Consider the following 18,039-nt stretch of genomic DNA (forward strand, 5'->3'; position numbering starts at 1 on the left):
GCCGCTGGTTCTCTGATGTCGGCTTTTAGACTTAAAACCAGCAGTGAGACGATGAGAGTGAACGCTGGAGACAGACCTGGAGGAAGGACAGGTCCTGGTGCTCCAGGGTGTAGGTGACCTCCAGGTTCTCCAGCACCACGGAGCAGTTGGTGTACATCTTCACCATCTTGTCATAGTGATTATCACGAGTCCCCAACAGCGTCAGCATGTTACTCATCCCCTGGCAAGCTGGTGGACGGACAGACAGACAGACATTATTGAAGTTAGTCGCAGTTCCTCTGATGGACGCGTTTCCTCTACGTTGAACTTCTCTTTCTAATCATAACAGCATTGACTCTCCGAATATGAGCCCGAGTTCGGTTTAGGAGATATTAACATGTAAAACTGGAGCTAATCTCTTTAAAGTTAGGCTGTGAGTAAGCGTACCATTTGAAAGAATACTTATATCTTATTTTTTTAATCTTTAAAAACTACTGCTGAGGAGCTTTTTGCATATAATTTAATCAAAACTAAACTGAAAATGATGTCAAATTGAATGAGTCACATTGGAGGTTATATTGTGTTGGTGTTGATGAACATGAAAATGAAACACACTTTGTTATAGATTGTCTTTTATGATCTGAAAAAGGTCATTTTTCTACTGCGTCTCTATCCTGTTTAAAACATCTTTTACTTCTGTGTTTCACAATCCAAAAAGATTGGGAACTACTGATTTAATATTTAATAATTATCATATTTTATAAGATTATCATGTGTAAAATCTGAACCTGTGAAGTAACTAAAGCTGTCAGATAAATGCAGTGCAGTATAAAGTGGAGTAAAGTGAAATAGAGGTAAATACAAGTAGCTCAACAGTGTATTGAAAAGCAGTACTTTCTACCAGTGTTCTCTGACATCTTGTTTTCTGAAGTCATGCTTTGGGTAATGGTTACTGAACACTGACGTGTTGAATGTTGGAACCTGTTTGGGTTTGGTGGTAACATCCTGTTGGGTAGTTCAGGTAACACAGTCATGTTTCCAGATAAGAGGTGAAGTATTTAAAGAGACTTCTCAGGGAGGAGCAGGAAGGTGTGACGCCTTTACAAAGAAGAACGAGTTTAACAGCAGCTGCAGGACACATCCCACGGTGATCTCACAGAGTGGAATGAAACCCTACAGGCTCCGTCTGTACCAGGGAGCAACTCCCTGCCGAACCTCTGAAAGCACTAAATCAAAAGACCAAACGGGGAGTTCATTTGTTACATCACAAGAAGTGTTTGGTGGGAGGATTTCATTAGGAAATCAGTTTGGTACGAAGAGCTTAGACGTACTGTGGCCAAGCTTTTAAAGTCTAAAATCCCTGCAGCGTCACGACTGAACTGTCTGCAGCGTCACGACTGAACTGTCTGCAGCGTCACAACTGAACTGTCTGCAGCATCACTACTGAACTGTCTGCAGCATCACGACTGAACTGTCTGCAGCGTCACAACTGAACTGTCTGCAGCATCACTACTGAACTGTCTGCAGCATCACTACTGAACTGTCTGCAGCATCACTACTGAACTGTCTGCAGCATCACAATTGAACTGTCTGCAGCATCACTACTGAACTGTCTGCAGCATCACAATTGAACTGTCTGCAGCATCACGACTGAACTGTCTGCAGCATCACTACTGAACTGTCTGCAGCATCACGACTGAACTGTCTGCAGCATCACGACTGAACTGTCTGCAGCATCACTACTGAACTGTCTGCAGCATCACGACTGAACTGTCTGCAGCATCACTACTGAACTGTCTGCAGCATCACTACTGAACTGTCTGCAGCATCACGACTGAACTGTCTGCAGCATCACTACTGAACTGTCTGCAGCATCACTACTGAACTGTCTGCAGCATCACGACTGAACTGTCTGCAGGGTATATAATATGTAATATAAATATAAATATATAATGTATATAATAATAACACAGATAACTTTTCATCCAAGAGTCTGAAGTTGTTGGAGAACAAAGATGCCGCCACAGCGTCACCCCCATGAGGCTGTAATATTAAACTAAATGATTCGATGATGAAGACTACTGGTTCATAAACTGATGATGACTTTGGTATCAACTTCTCTCTGTGTCTCTGGCTGCATTCCTATTGGCCGGCTCCCCGCTGTGATATCACAAAGACAACACAGCTGCAGCCTGCACCGCTCTGTGCCTCTCTCTGATTGGCTGAGAGGCCAGAAGCCTCAGGGGGGAGCGGTCCACATCTGGACACACACACACACACACACACACACACACACACACACACATATATATACTGTATACCGGCAGTATATTTAGAGCGTTAATCCTCTCGCTCAGTTCTCCCTGTGGTTTCCTTCTTTCCTCCTTCCTCTCCATCCTCCTCTGTCCTCTCCCACTCGTTTATTCCCTCCTCTGTTCCCCATGATCCTCCATTCCTCTTCTTCTCCCCAGTTCCCTGACTCATCCATCCTCCCACTTCATCTCCATCCTGTCCATCCTGTCCATCCTGTCCGTGTAACCTCATTGTTTTACCACGCTGTGGGTATGGCCTGGTTAGGTTTAGGCACAAACACAACTTAGTAAAAGGTTGGGTTAAATGTACTACTACGTTAAGGTTGTCATGGTTACGGTTGAGGTTAGAGAACACTGGCGTTCACGTTCAAAAGAAACCAACGCTGAGTCGGGTTAAAAAGGGAAGTGAACAGCCTCCACGGTCAGAGTCACACGTTTGGTTGTTATTACTGTTCAACACAGGACATTCAGTAGAGACATTCAGTAGAGACATTCAGTAGAGACATTCAGTAGAGACATTCAGTAGAGACATTCAGTAGAGACATTCAGATGAAGACAATAGAAGTTATTTAGTTTTACTTTTGTACGGCTCTCTGCAGGCGAACGTTTTACTGGTTGAGCAGCTGATGGAACAACTTTCCCTTCTCAGCGATATACAGTACGTCGTTTACTGCTAACAGTAATAATAATAATAATAATAATAATACACTTCTATTAATGAATGATGTGTAATCTGTGAGCGTTAGGACGGAGAAGAGAGCGTGATAGTGACGGTGAGGTCACACACACGCTGCTGTTTGTTCAGGAACAGGTCTGATCTGTCAGATCGATGGCGGCACGGCGTCCTCTCGTCTCGTACGGCGCTGCACATGAACGGACTCCTTCTGTGGGCGTTCTCCTACGAAGGACAAACGTGACGTTCAAATGCTTCTGCTGTCTTTCATCATCATACAGACTGTTCAACGTTCAGGGTCAAACCGCCTCATTGATCACAGTCAGAGGGTCGTCTACCTCTCTCTCTCTCTCTCTCTCTCTCTCTCTCTCTCTCTCCCTCCCTCCCTCCCTCCCTCCCTCCCTCCCTCCTCCCTCTCTCTCTCAGCCGACAGCAACCTCAGTAAACTGTCAGGTGATCTCCTTCTTCAGGTGTTATTGAGGTGTCCTATCAGATAACTCCTCTTTTTCTCCTCGTCCGTTGCGGCGCTTTCGAAGCGAGCGACAGGAATAGATAGAAACACGGCGTCTGACTAAAGTTCAGTTCAAAACGTCGCGCTGCGCAGCGCTTCGTCGCTCGCGACCAGTTAGGTGATTCCGATAGAAAACGATGTAATCAGACTGATTGAGTCACTGACGCTGACGCTACGTTCAGTTTGTAATATGAAGACTACACATCCCAACACATTAGACCTCTCAGTGTTCTACACATTACATTCCCTCTAGAAACCCCGACATTACAGTTCAAACTGCTCCTGTGAGCGTCAGTCTGCTGCCAGGCGACCCCGCCCCGCAGGAGCAGAAGTGGAAGTCAGTTTTATTTCTAAAGTCCAATAATCAGTCAATAGTACTGTTTCTAAAACATCATTTAAACCGTGACGGTTACAGGTGATTTACTTTCCTGTGTGGAACGTCTGACTCATCTCTCCCTCTCTCTTTTATTTATCTTTGCTGCCGTCAGTCGTTTGATGAAGATTGATGTATTTCTTTAATTCCAGTGGACGTTAACCAGATTATAATCACAGCGGCAGCCAATCAGAGCTCAGAGAGAGAAGCAAAGAATTTATCTGTTTCATAACCTGCGGGAGATGAAGCGATAACACACACACTCACACTCTCACACACACACACACACACACACACACACACACACACACACACACACACACACACACACACACACACACACACACACCTCTCTACCTGCACCTCTTCCTCTCTCATTGCGACATGCGTGTGCTCCGGGACTCTGGGAGGAATGTGATGTGTCAGTATTGAATTTACTTGTAACGAGCGCGGCGCTGCCGAATGTTCACCGTCAACAGACGTCAGTCAGTCAACATGTTGTTTCTCTGCACTAAGGCACTTTGTTCACTTGTTGACGGCCTGAGTCGTCCAATCAGCTGCCTGAAGGAACCTCAGGCCATCTTAAGTAACATTATTAGATAGTTAATATTAGTGCTGGCAAAGTTAACGTGATAATAACGCAAATACGTTTTAACGCCACAAAGGTTTAGGTCAGTTTTAAAGCTAGAGTGAAGATACTAATAGGTATCATAGTAAACTATAAAACCTGATGAATCCATCGGTACCAACCAGGTCAGACTAGCTGGTCATGAAGGAGGTTAAATAACGCTCCAAACTGTCAACTGTCATGTCCATGTTCAAAGGTGTCCCTTGACCTCTGACCTCCAGATCAGTGAATGTAAATGGGTTCTATGGGTACCCACGAGTCTCCCCTTTACAGACATGCCCATTGTTTGATGCTAAATGCAGTACCTGTGAGGGTTTCTGGATCAATATCTGTCATTGATTTGTGTTGTTAATTGATTTACAATAATAAATATATACATACATTTACATAAAGCAGCATATTTGTCCACTCCCATGTTGATAAGAGGATTAAATACTGGACTAATCTCCCTTAAAGGTTCATTTAGAACAGATAAAAGATGTGAGATTAATGACGATGAATATTTTAATGGACTGACCGCTCTAGTTCATAGTTTACATGCACAACATATTCCAGTTTCTCCTTCTGTTCTACAAACTGTCGTCTGTAGTCGGTTTGTGTTCAACACGCAGAGCTGGACGTGAACAGACGAGAGGCCGCGACACAAAGATAGAGACACCAGATAGATGGAGATTAATGAGAGAGAAGAAGAAGAAGTTCTGATACATTCATTTATAGTTCAGTTTAAATGTAGTGGAGTAAAAGTCATTAGATGGAAATACTGAAGTAAAGTACAAGTTAAGGTGTGGTTGGGTGTATCGTGGTCGTGATGTTACTACGATCTGAGTTTAGAAGAGTTCTTCTTTCCTCTTTCTTTTCTTGTCATCTTTATTTATGTGACCTTCATTGAAGCAGCTAATTCCTCTGAGAGTAAAGATAGAGTACATGCAAACAGAGTGAAACCGCTTTGTCTTTGCTGCGAGGCGGCGGCGGCGGCGTCTTCACAGAGCAGCGGGACAAAATCCATCTTCATAAAAGATGAAAGAGGAGAGAAGATGGAGAGCGACCTTCAACCTGATTTCTGTTCTTCTCTCAGAGAGAAACAAAAAGAGCTCGACTGAAACTCTTTAAAGATCTGTGACGTTTAAACCCTCAGCTGACTTTAGTTTGTCTGCTTTAAAACCTGGTTAGCTTCCAACTTCTATAAATCATTAATCTCAGTTCTGAGAGCTCGACTAACGTTTCATTAACACGTTATTGTTCACCAGATATCTGATCAAACAGTGGAGCTCACAATCAGGAAGCTGATCAGCTTACGTACACTCTGTTTAATATATATATGATTTGACTTTATTCTAATGATCTGTTTCTCTACTTCTTTCTATCGTTATTGAGTTATGTGAAGTACTTTGTTTTGGCTCTAAAATGAGAGGTTGAATTCTATCTACATTAGTGTTTGATAAAACAGAAAGAAGGTGTTGGAGACGTTTCTGATGAAATGAAAACAAAAGATAAAACCCAACCGGATCTCACAGGAAGGCGTATAAATAGCACCAAACAGGACATTCCACATCAGGTGTGATGAGGACACATTTTAAACTCTTCACATATTTAGGCCACGCAACAACACTACGGTAACGTCCTCACTTATGTTGAGGCAACTAAACCACTTAGTTAGGTTTAGGAAAAACGTCATGTTTGGGCTTGAATTAAATACGTAAACTAAGTAAAATACGTACGGAAACAACGTAACATAAGAATGGAAAACACGTCACTATAAACACCTCACAGACGTCACTATAACACCTCACAGACGTCACTATAACACCTCAGACGTCACTATAAACACCTCACAGACGTCACTATAACACCTCACAGACGTCACTAAAACACCTCACAGACGTCACTATAACACCTCACAGACGTCACTATAAACACCTCACAGACGTCACTATAAACACCTCACAGACGTCACTATAAACACCTAACAGACGTCACTATAACACCTCACAGACGTCACTATAACACCTCACAGACGTCACTATAAACACCTCACAGACGTCACTATAACACCTCACAGACGTCACTAAAACACCTCACAGACGTCACTATAACACCTCACAGACGTCACTATAACACCTCACAGACGTCACTATTACACCTCACAGACGTCACTAAAACACCTCACAGACGTCACTATAACACCTCACAGACGTCACTAAAACACCTCACAGACGTCACTAAAACACCTCACAGACGTCACTATAACACCTCACAGACGTCACTAAAACACCTCACAGACGTCACTATAACACCTCACAGACGTCACTATTACACCTCACAGACGTCACTATAACACCTCACAGACGTCACTATAACACCTCACAGACGTCACTAAAACACCTCACAGACGTCACTATAACACCTCACAGACGTCACTAAAACACCTCACAGACGTCACTATAACACCTCACAGACGTCACTATAACACCTCACAGACGTCACTAAAACACCTCACAGACGTCACTATAACACCTCACAGACGTCACTAAAACACCTCACAGACGTCACTATAACACCTCACAGACGTCACTATTACACCTCACAGACGTCACTAAAACACCTCACAGACGTCACTATAACACCTCACAGACGTCACTATAAACACCTCACAGACGTCACTATAACACCTCACAGACGTCACTATAAACACCTCACAGACGTCACTATAACACCTCACAGACGTCACTATAACACCTCACAGACGTCACTATAAACACCTCACAGACGTCACTATAACACCTCACAGACGTCACTAAAACACCTCACAGACGTCACTATAACACCTCACAGACGTCACTAAAACACCTCACAGACGTCACTATAACACCTCACAGACGTCACTATTACACCTCACAGACGTCACTAAAACACCTCACAGACGTCACTATAACACCTCACAGACGTCACTAAAACACCTCACAGACGTCACTAAAACACCTCACAGACGTCACTATAACACCTCACAGACGTCACTATAACACCTCACAGACGTCACTAAAACACCTCACAGACGTCACTATAACACCTCACAGACGTCACTATTACACCTCACAGACGTCACTATAACACCTCACAGACGTCACTAAAACACCTCACAGACGTCACTATAACACCTCACAGACGTCACTATAACACCTCACAGACGTCACTATAACACCTCACAGACGTCACTATAACACCTCACAGACGTCACTAAAACACCTCACAGACGTCACTAAAACACCTCACAGACGTCACTAAAACACCTCACAGACGTCACTAAAACACCTCACAGACGTCACTATAACACCTCACAGACGTCACTAAAACACCTCACAGACGTCACTATAACACCTCACAGACGTCACTATTACACCTCACACACGTCACTATTACACCTCACAGACGTCACTATAACACCTCACAGACGTCACTATAACACCTCACAGACGTCACTAAAACACCTCACAGACGTCACTATAACACCTCACAGACGTCACTAAAACACCTCACAGACGTCACTATAACACCTCACAGACGTCACTATAACACCTCACAGACGTCACTAAAACACCTCACAGACGTCACTATAACACCTCACAGACGTCACTAAAACACCTCACAGACGTCACTATAACACCTCACAGACGTCACTATTACACCTCACAGACGTCACTAAAACACCTCACAGACGTCACTATAACACCTCACAGACGTCACTAAAACACCTCACAGACGTCACTATAACACCTCACAGACGTCACTATTACACCTCACAGACGTCACTATAACACCTCACAGACGTCACTAAAACACCTCACAGACGTCACTATAACACCTCACAGACGTCACTAAAACACCTCACAGACGTCACTAAAACACCTCACAGACGTCACTATAACACCTCACAGACGTCACTATAACACCTCACAGACGTCACTAAAACACCTCACAGACGTCACTATAACACCTCACAGACGTCACTAAAACACCTCACAGACGTCACTATAACACCTCACAGACGTCACTATTACACCTCACAGACGTCACTAAAACACCTCACAGACGTCACTATAACACCTCACAGATTTATTTGTTGTTCGTCCACCTCCTCTCTCTCCCTCCATCGGCAGTCTCTCTCTCTTTTTATCCTAAGCCACTACCTCTGAGCGTGGATGCGTTCACCGTGCAGTCAGTACAGACTTAATGGCCTACATATGACACGCCTAAAGCAAGTTCTTCTTGCACGCTAAATGCCTTGTGAACTACCGTGTCATTCATAAACCATTTAGCGGGTTGCAAAAGCATAAAAAAGATGAATCCATAACAGCTTTAGTTTAAAGCTGTGAGTTGAGTGTGTGACCCGCGGTCACCTCGCCTGCAGCTGAACTTCAAACATTCACTCCACAAAATCAATGAGCGCTTTTGGACGCTGGATAACGGGGTCAGATTTGAAACCGTGGTTTAAGTGTTTCTATTGATATTTGTGAATGTGACGTGACAGCAGAACCTGGTTGTGTTTGGACTGGACTCAGACAGACATAATGTTGTCCTGTATGAAGCCATGACAGGAACACAGTGGCCTCGTCTATCTCTGCATCACACACACTTCAGGAATGTGTCAACCAGCTGAGAAACACTGGGCAGGTCGGAGCTCCACAGTTTCACTTTGTCTTCACGTTAAATCACATTAAAAGTCTCCACTGAGACAGAAAACACGATGTCTGTCTCTGACATGAAGTCAAGCCAAGTCAGAGGTCAGCTGAAACCTGGCCTTCGTCCCTGTATTTGACAGTTTGTACTCTTGTTTTCCTCTGGGTGTTGTTATCAGTCCAAACATGTTGGTGCAGGGGATTATCAGAGTTCTATTAACTAAATGATATTTGTTGTGTAGAAGTCGAGAGTAAAAATACGGATTACAACCGGATAAAAAGTGTGTTTCTGACAGCAGAGAACCACAACCCTGATGCACGCACAAAGAGGATATAACGCCACTGACAGCCGATCACATGACTGTAATTGGGCCTTAATGTAAATGCATGCTGGGTAAATCAGTGCCGATGCAGCAGATGGATGCAGGAGGTTAATGAAGGAAACCAGAAACCTGTTTCATCCGTTCTGCTCTTCACTTGTTTGTCTGAGAACAAAAAGCTGAATGGAAAATCCTGAACAAACGTATTCCCCATCAGAAACTAATCTCAAAATCTGCACTGTGCACGTGTACGTGTACATGTGTGTGTGTGTGTGTGTGTCCTGCCTGCAGCGGTGTGTACAGGTCAGAGCGAGACTCTGCTTGTCTGCTCCGCTGCCGTTGGAGGAAAATTCCAACGACTGAACCTCTCGTGTGTTTTCTTGTCTTCACAGTGAAAAATGTCCACTGGTGGACAGACTGAGGACACGTCGTCCCCTCCCCCTCCGTTACCACTGCAGGTAAGAGACACGATTAAAAACCCAGAGAGACACACCACCAGCAGAGATCTGTGATCGGCTGAATATAACCGAGTATCACGGCCACATAGAGAGGAAAGAAATCTGAGATCTCCAGAATAAAGTCTTCATTTAATGAGAATAAAGTCATACTATTTCAAGAAATAAAGTCATAACGTCACGAGAACATAGTCATAACTTTAGGAAATATAAAGTCGTAATATTACGAGAATAAAGTCATAACTTTAGGATAATAAAAGTCATGGCTTCCTCCTCTAAAGAGTCATTTCTTCATCAGGTCCGTGTGATTCTCTCTTCAGAATAAACTCAGTTTCTTTAATAACAATCTCTTCCAGGTTCTGATCCTGATGATGATGTGCTGCTGATGTTCCAGAAGATGAAGGATTTGGTTATTAGAGAAACCGAAACTAAAGTAGAACTTCACAAGATGCTCCCCGTTCCTCCTTTTCACACTATTACCCTCTAAAATGACACGTAACATTACTACTGTAGAATATTATCACTTTATTCTCATAATACTACCACTTTATTTTTCCCATAATGTGGCCCTAATACTCCGTCATAATAACCTCAACCATTAGCGGTGGGAAAACAATCCATTCACCTATGTATCACGATTTTATGATTTCTAAATAGATGTTTTAACACCAGAATGGATATATCTGCTTCATCTGAGTCTATGTGGAGGTAGAAGGAAGTTACCGCTTTTATTGTGGTAGTCTGAGTAACGTGACGTCATATCCGTTCCGTATCCGTCAACCAAAACAAACCTCAGAGGGTCTAAAACGTTGGAGGGTCGTCGTGGATACGACCTGCACCCTCCCATGTTAAATCCAGCGTGGTAAACACTACACATCCAGTAAAGGATGGAAACACTTTGGGTTTCACACATTGACAGGAAAAGCAGAGCTAGACATCACGGCTGTGTGTGACCTTTGACCCAGAAGGAGTCAATCCCAGGTTAAAGACGTTGTGGTCGTCCGGCCTCAAACACAGAGCTGACGTGTTCCAGTACAGAGAGCAGCGGCCTGTTTAATCCTGCTAACAGTTTCTGAGCTCCGTTATTGACATTCTTCACATTCCAGCTGTGAAAATCCCCCAGGGTGCACTGCTGCTGCTGCTGCTGTCGTTTGCAGGTCAAACCGAGTGAAGTCACTTTTATTCATGTCGCCCGACATCAGTGGCCGCTGACGACCTGTGCAGCGCACGCCGCCCTCCGTCCTCCGACTCTGTAGGTCACACCTGCAGCGACACACACTTCCTCTGATTCATCACCAGCTCTGACAGGAACACACTGACAGATGTTGCATCAGCTGCTCCTGAACATCTGGAGAGAGCCCCCTCAGGATCAAACAGGTCGATCTGAGTGGAGCCGATAACTTCAGTGCAGCTTATTTCAGCCAGATCTCGCGAGACAAACAAGCAACCAGGTCGGTAGAAACAAGCCCAAAAGAAGCAACCCCCCCCCCAAAAAAAAATAAAGCTCAAAACAAGCGACCTCTCCAACCTACTTGATCACTTCATACAGTATATATGGATGGATTTATTTTAGATTGTATGCATTAGATTTCATTTTTGCGTCTATTTTTAGCTTGTTAACTAACTAGCTCATAAATCACACTCACAAAAACGGCAAACCGCCTTCGAATCGTCCCCAAATAAAGTCCACTCTCTTTCCCCCACTCTAGTCTTTGTTGTACTTTTTGCTATAATTCGTCCACTTAGCACCTGGCATTGTTAAAACAACCACAAAGAGACGCAAAAGAACCACAAAGAGACACAAAACAACCACAAAGAGACACAAAATAACTATAAAGAGACACAAAAGAACCACAAAGAGACACAAAATAACTATAAAGAGACACAAAACAACTATAAAGATACACAAAACAACCACAAAGAGACACAAAACAACCACAAAGACACACAAAACAACTATAAAGAGACACAAGACAACTATAAAGAGACACAAAAGAACCACAAAGAGACACAAAATAACTATAAAGAGACACAAAATAACTATAAAGAGAGACACAAAACAACTATAAAGATACACAAAACAACCACAAAGAGACACAAAACAACCACAAAGAGACACAAAACAACTATAAAGAGACACAAGACAACTATAAAGATACACAAAACAACCACAAAGATACACAAAACAACCACAAAGAGACACAAAACAACCACAAAGAGACACAAAACAACTATAAAGAGACACAAGACAACTATAAAGATACACAAAAGAACCACAAAGAGACACAAAAGAACCACAAAGAGACACAAAATAACTACAAAGAGACACAAAACAACCACAAAGAGACACAAAACAACTATAAAGAGACACAAAACAACCAAAAAAGAGACACAAAAGAACCACAAAGAGACACAAAACAACCACAAAGAGACACAAAACAACTATAAAGATACAAAACAACCACAAAGAGACGTTAAAACGTTTGCAGTCATTGTGTGTCTTTCAGTCTGGGTGTGTTGGGGTTGGTGTCTGTGCCCAGGGGCCTGTTGTCTCTTGTCCATGCAGCCTGGTGAGGACAGTTTGTCCTGATTCTGGCTGGTTGTTGTCGTAGTTTTCAATCAATACGGTTCGACTCAGTATGCTAACCGTGTTGCCATGGTTACCGCGAGGCTCCAACGTCTTCTTTATTTAGCTGCTTCCAGAGAAACACACACACACATGTAGAGACACAAAGACAAGCGCGCACACACACACACACACACACACACTGCCAAGGTCTTTCCCAAAAGTCAAACTCAATGGGAACAGCACGCACACACACACACACACACACACACATTGAAGGTCAAACGTCTCTCAGTCACAACATGGTGCTCTCAGGTTTAAACTGATTTAACAAGAACAAACAACAAATCTGGACACTCGTTCAACACACACACACACACACACACACACACACACTCAGTGTATTGATGTCTAAACACTGCAGACACAGAAACGAGCTGAATGTTCAGATTACAATCACTGAAGTCTGTCGACCAATCAGGAGATGCCTGGAGATTCAGCGTTGTTATATTATATTATATTATATTATATTACATTATATATTATATCATGTTATATTATATCATATTATATTACATTATACCATATTATATTATATTACATTACATTATATTATATTACATTATATTATATTACATTATATTATATTATATTACATTGTATTATATTATACTATGTTATATTATATTATATTACATTATATTTTATTATATTACATTATATAATATAATATAATGTTATATTATATTATATTATATAACATTATATAACATTATATTATATTATATTATCAGCAGACCAACCAGACACAAGCACCGTGCATTATGGGTAAAAACTCTATTAACTATTAACACAGACACATAGTTGAGGTCAACAGTTTGACCTCTGTTCTAATTCAGAGCTCAGTGTGTATTAAACTACAGGTAACCATAGCAACAGCTCTAATGCTTCAGGCCATGTTAACACTGAATTCACTCAAGGACTCGCGGTAACTCCTCAAGGACCCCTACCGAGTCTTATCGGACCTCTGGAGCCTTTTCAGGGAATTGTACCTCCTCAAGGGGCCCCTCAAACCAATTCAATGACCCCTGGAACCTGCTCAAGGACCTCGTTGACCTCCTCGATCACCTGTGGAACCTCCTCATGGACCTCTCCAACATACTCAAGGACCCTTTACCAGCTCCTGAACCTAAAGGACCTCTGGAATAAGTTCCAAGATCTGTACGACTTTTTCAAGGACCCCTATGACCTCTTCATGGACCTCTACAACCTTCTTAAAGACCCTTGAATCCTATACACCTCCTCAAGGAACCCTCAAACCTTTTCAATGACCTCTGAAACTTCTGTAAAGAGCTCTGCAACCTACCCTTCGACCCCTTCAAGCTACTTTGGAACCTGCTCATGGACCTCTGAACTTTTTCAAGGACCACACAACCTCTTCGTGGACCTCTACAACCTCCTCAAAGACCTTTGAATCCAATACAAGTTCCTCAGTCCTCCTGCCAGATGTCTGGAACCTCCAAAAGGACCTCTGAAACGTCCTCAAGGAACTCTACAACCCCTATGACCTCTTTCGTGGAACTCTACAACCTCCTCAAGGAACCCCTCAAATCTTTTCAGTGACCTGCGGAACTTCGGTGAAGAGCTCTGCAACCACCTCTTCGACCTCTTCAAGCTACCTTGGAACTTCCTCATGGACCTCTGCAACATACTCAATCACAATACACAATCTGTAAAAACTTTTTCAAGGACCCCTATGACCTCTACAACCTTCTTAAAGACCCTTGAATCCAACATAAGTCCCTCTGTCCTCCTGCCCGATGTCTGGAACCTCCAAACGGACCTTTGGAACGTCCTCAAGGAACTCTACAACCTCCTCAAGGACTATTAGCACCTCCTCGAATATGTCTGGAAGTTCTTCTCTGACCTCTGGTACCAACTCAAGGCCCACTTGAACCTCCTCAAGGACCTCTACAATCTGCTTAAGCATCGTAGCCACCTCGTCGAGGATCTCCTCAACGTCTACTTTCAATATTCAGACCCTAAACTGACTTCAGCACGGCCACAGAGAATCCCCGTCTCTGATTGGCTGGCAGGTTGATGGCGGGAATTGAACCATCGACTCTGACCTGAGACTGAAACATCTGCCTGTCCGTGCTGAACGTACAACAACACAACAAGTCTATTCACAACAACAGGCATAAAAAATCCTCCATAATCAAATTGTTGTCAAGACAAAGAGAGAGAGAAAGAGTGCAGTCAGCTGTTTTCACTTATTCCTGAAACACGCGCACACACACACACACACACACACACACACACACACACACACACACACACACACACGCACATTGAGATAACAGTCTGAACAGCTGAGCTCAGCGTTTCCTCCCGTCGTTCATTCACTTATTTATTCTCTCGTTCTTTCTGGAGACAAAACTCTTATTTCAGCCGAACAACCTGATTGGTCAGAGATATGCTCAAACCTCATCACTCAGAACTCCCATGATGCTTTGCAAGCCTGTTTATTTTTTGTCTTTGAGAAACACGGTCCACGACGGACAAAATCTTTTTTTAACAAAACTGCCAAAAAAAAATGCTCGAGGTCTACAACGTGAATATTTGTATTGATCTTTGATATCTTTTATATTATGAAATATATCTTTAGGTTTAGGACTGTTGGTTGGACAAAGTGAGCAATCTGAATATGTCTACTGAGGCTTTTAAATAGGTCTTTAGACGATTAGTCATTTTATGCTTTTCTATAGGGGTGGGGAAAACATGGATTTTTTTATTACGATTTCTAAACAGATGTTTTAACACCCGAATGGATATATCTGCTTCATCCGAGTTATGGTACGGTGGTAACGTTATGGTATGGTGGTAACGTTATGGTATGGTGGTAACGTTATGGTATGACGGTAACGTTATGGTATGGCGGTAACGTTATGGTATGGAGGTAACGTTATGGTACGGTGGTAACGTTATGGTACGGTGGTAACGTTATGGTATGACGGTAACGTTATGGTATGGAGGTAACGTTATGGTATGGAGGTAACGTTATGGTATGGAGGTAACGTTATGGTACGGTGGTAACGTTATGGTATGGTGGTAACGTTATGGTATGGTGGTAACGTTATGGTATGGAGGTAACGTTATGGTATGGAGGTAACGTTATGGTATGGAGGTAACGTTATGGTATGGTGGTAACGTTATGGTATGGTGGTAACGTTATGGTATGGCGGTAACGTTATGTATGGAGGTAACGTTATGGTATGGCGGTAACGTTATGGTATGGAGGTAACGTTATGGTATGGGGGTAACGTTATGGTATGGAGGTAACGTTATGGTATGGTGGTAACGTTATGGTATGGTGGTAACGTTATGGTATGGCGGTAACGTTATGGTATGGAGGTAACGTTATGGTATGGTGGTAACGTTATGGTATGACGGTAACGTTATGGTATGGAGGTAACGTTATGGTATGGAGGTAACGTTATGGTATGGAGGTAACGTTATGGTATGACGGTAACGTTATGGAGGTAACGTTATGGTATGGAGGTAACGTTATGGTATGGTGGTAACATTATGGTATGACGGTAACGTTATGGTATGGAGGTAACGTTATGGTATGGAGGTAACGTTATGGTATGGCGGTAACATTATGGTATGACGGTAACGTTATGGTATGGTGGTAACGTTATGGTATGACGGTAACATTATGGTATGACGGTAACGTTATGGTATGGTGGTAACGTTATGGTATGGCGGTAACATTATGGTATGACGGTAACGTTATGGTATGGTGGTAACGTTATGGTATGGAGGTAACGTTATGGTATGGCGGTAACGTGGCGGTGGAGCCGGCTGTCGCTCTCGTCTCCGTGGTCAAATGGGCCGACGCTACGACTGTAGAGCACCCAGATACTGACATTTGTGTTCTCTGCATTGAAACGGCCCCGATGGAGCTGACCATGGAGGGATAAAGAGAACGGAGCTGACGGGAGAGCTAGAGACCACCTTGGAGAAGTTAGAGGAAGTAGACACGTGGGACTACGTCCGCTTTTCAAAATAAGATGTTAACAAAGGGAACTGTAGATACTAAATACATCTATGGAAATCAGATTGATGGATTATATTCACCAGAAGTATAAAACATTATAAATTAAAAACACTAATCTGTGAGGGACATGTCTTTATTCTTTATATTTCTGGGTTGCTGGATAATCAATACTTCCTGACAATGATCCTGATATATTTGACTTCAGGACGTCTCTGACTACAGACACGCTGAAAACCAAACACTTTACTGGATTCATTTAGAGATTTATAGCCACATGGTGAGAACAGGAGGGAGATATATCTCTGTAATGATGTGATGAGGTTATCACTCTGTCGTTGGGTGTGTGAGAGATAAACTCTGGGTGATCTTCATCTTTTCATTTCACTATGTGAACATAATGAAGTCAACTAGAACACGACCTGAAATTAAAAACATGTGAGAACTGAAAAGACTGTGATGTATTTAGAACAATTTAACTGACGGTTTGATTAAAAGGAAACCACAGAGCTCTGCAGGGATGTTTACTGTCTTCTGTATGATAATAATAATACATCATATATATAAATGAGTGGTTGGTAATGCAGTTTAATGCATTTATTAGATCATTTATTGTGTTAAGTAATCCTATAATATCCTTATTGTGATTGTAGTTTATAATAAGTGTATTTAATGCAACTTTTTTGTTATTCATCTTCCATATGAGATCTATCTTTAGTAATGATGATATATATTTACACTTTTTATCACTATAATATTCCTGTAATAACTCTATATGAACATTTATTTTATTTTTTACCACGTTGATATCAGGTCATGAACTATTTAAAACATCATATTTTAGATATATTTCCTGGAGTGACAGCTTTTCACAATAAAACTAGAATTAAAAACTCCTCATGTAGTCACCCAGCAGTGATGGAAATAAAATATTAAATCTCTCGTTTTTTTTTTTAAGTAAAATCACCAGAAACACGGTGGAACCGCCTCCGGAGCTCCTCAGCCCGCACTGACACCCTCTCTCTCCGGAGCTCCTCAGCCCGCACTGACACCCTCTCTCTCCGGAGCTCCTCAGCCCGGCCTCCCGCTGCCTCCAACCCGCCCTGTAGAGCTCCCCCGCCGGCCTCAGTCCTACCTCTGCCTCCTCCTCTGGTGCAGCAGCAGCAGCAGCAGCAGCAGCAGCATGGCTCCTCTTCCTCCTCTTAACTTCATGTCTGCAGCAGTTCTTCTCTTTTCCATTAAACTCCTGTAAAGTGGTTGTTCTCCTGATAGTTGAGTTCAGGTAGTTTCTCCATCAGTAGAACGACAACTCTGAAGCTGTTGAAGCTGAATGACGAAACAGCTGAACTCAACCAGACTCTGAACCAGTCTGAGAAGTCCACACCTCCACCACTCAACCACTCCTCCTCTCTCTCTCTCTCTCTCTCTCTCCCTCTCTCTCTCTCTCTCTCTCTCTCTCTCCCTCTCTCTCTCTCTCTCTCTCTCTCCC

The 18,039-nt window shown here is 42.8% G+C and overlaps 1 protein-coding gene across 1 annotated transcript in view; it reads right to left on the bottom strand.

Annotated features, from left to right (window-relative positions):
- LOC141763866 (melanoma receptor tyrosine-protein kinase-like) overlaps window positions 1-17,932 on the bottom strand; it is a 35,033-nt gene extending 17,101 nt beyond the window's left edge. Inside the window, exons 1-2 of the mRNA XM_074628634.1 lie at window positions 17,686-17,932; window positions 77-228 (exon numbers count right to left, since the gene is read on the bottom strand). Of these exons, the coding sequence (XP_074484735.1) occupies window positions 77-217 (141 nt within the window). The 5' untranslated portion in view covers window positions 218-228; window positions 17,686-17,932. The remainder of the gene's footprint in view (window positions 1-76; window positions 229-17,685) is intronic.
- Between the last annotated feature and the right edge of the window lie 107 nt (window positions 17,933-18,039).

The sequence above is a fragment of the Sebastes fasciatus genome, unplaced genomic scaffold, assembly GCF_043250625.1.
Source record: "Sebastes fasciatus isolate fSebFas1 unplaced genomic scaffold, fSebFas1.pri Scaffold_78, whole genome shotgun sequence".
Taxonomy (NCBI): Eukaryota; Metazoa; Chordata; class Actinopteri; order Perciformes; family Sebastidae; genus Sebastes; species Sebastes fasciatus.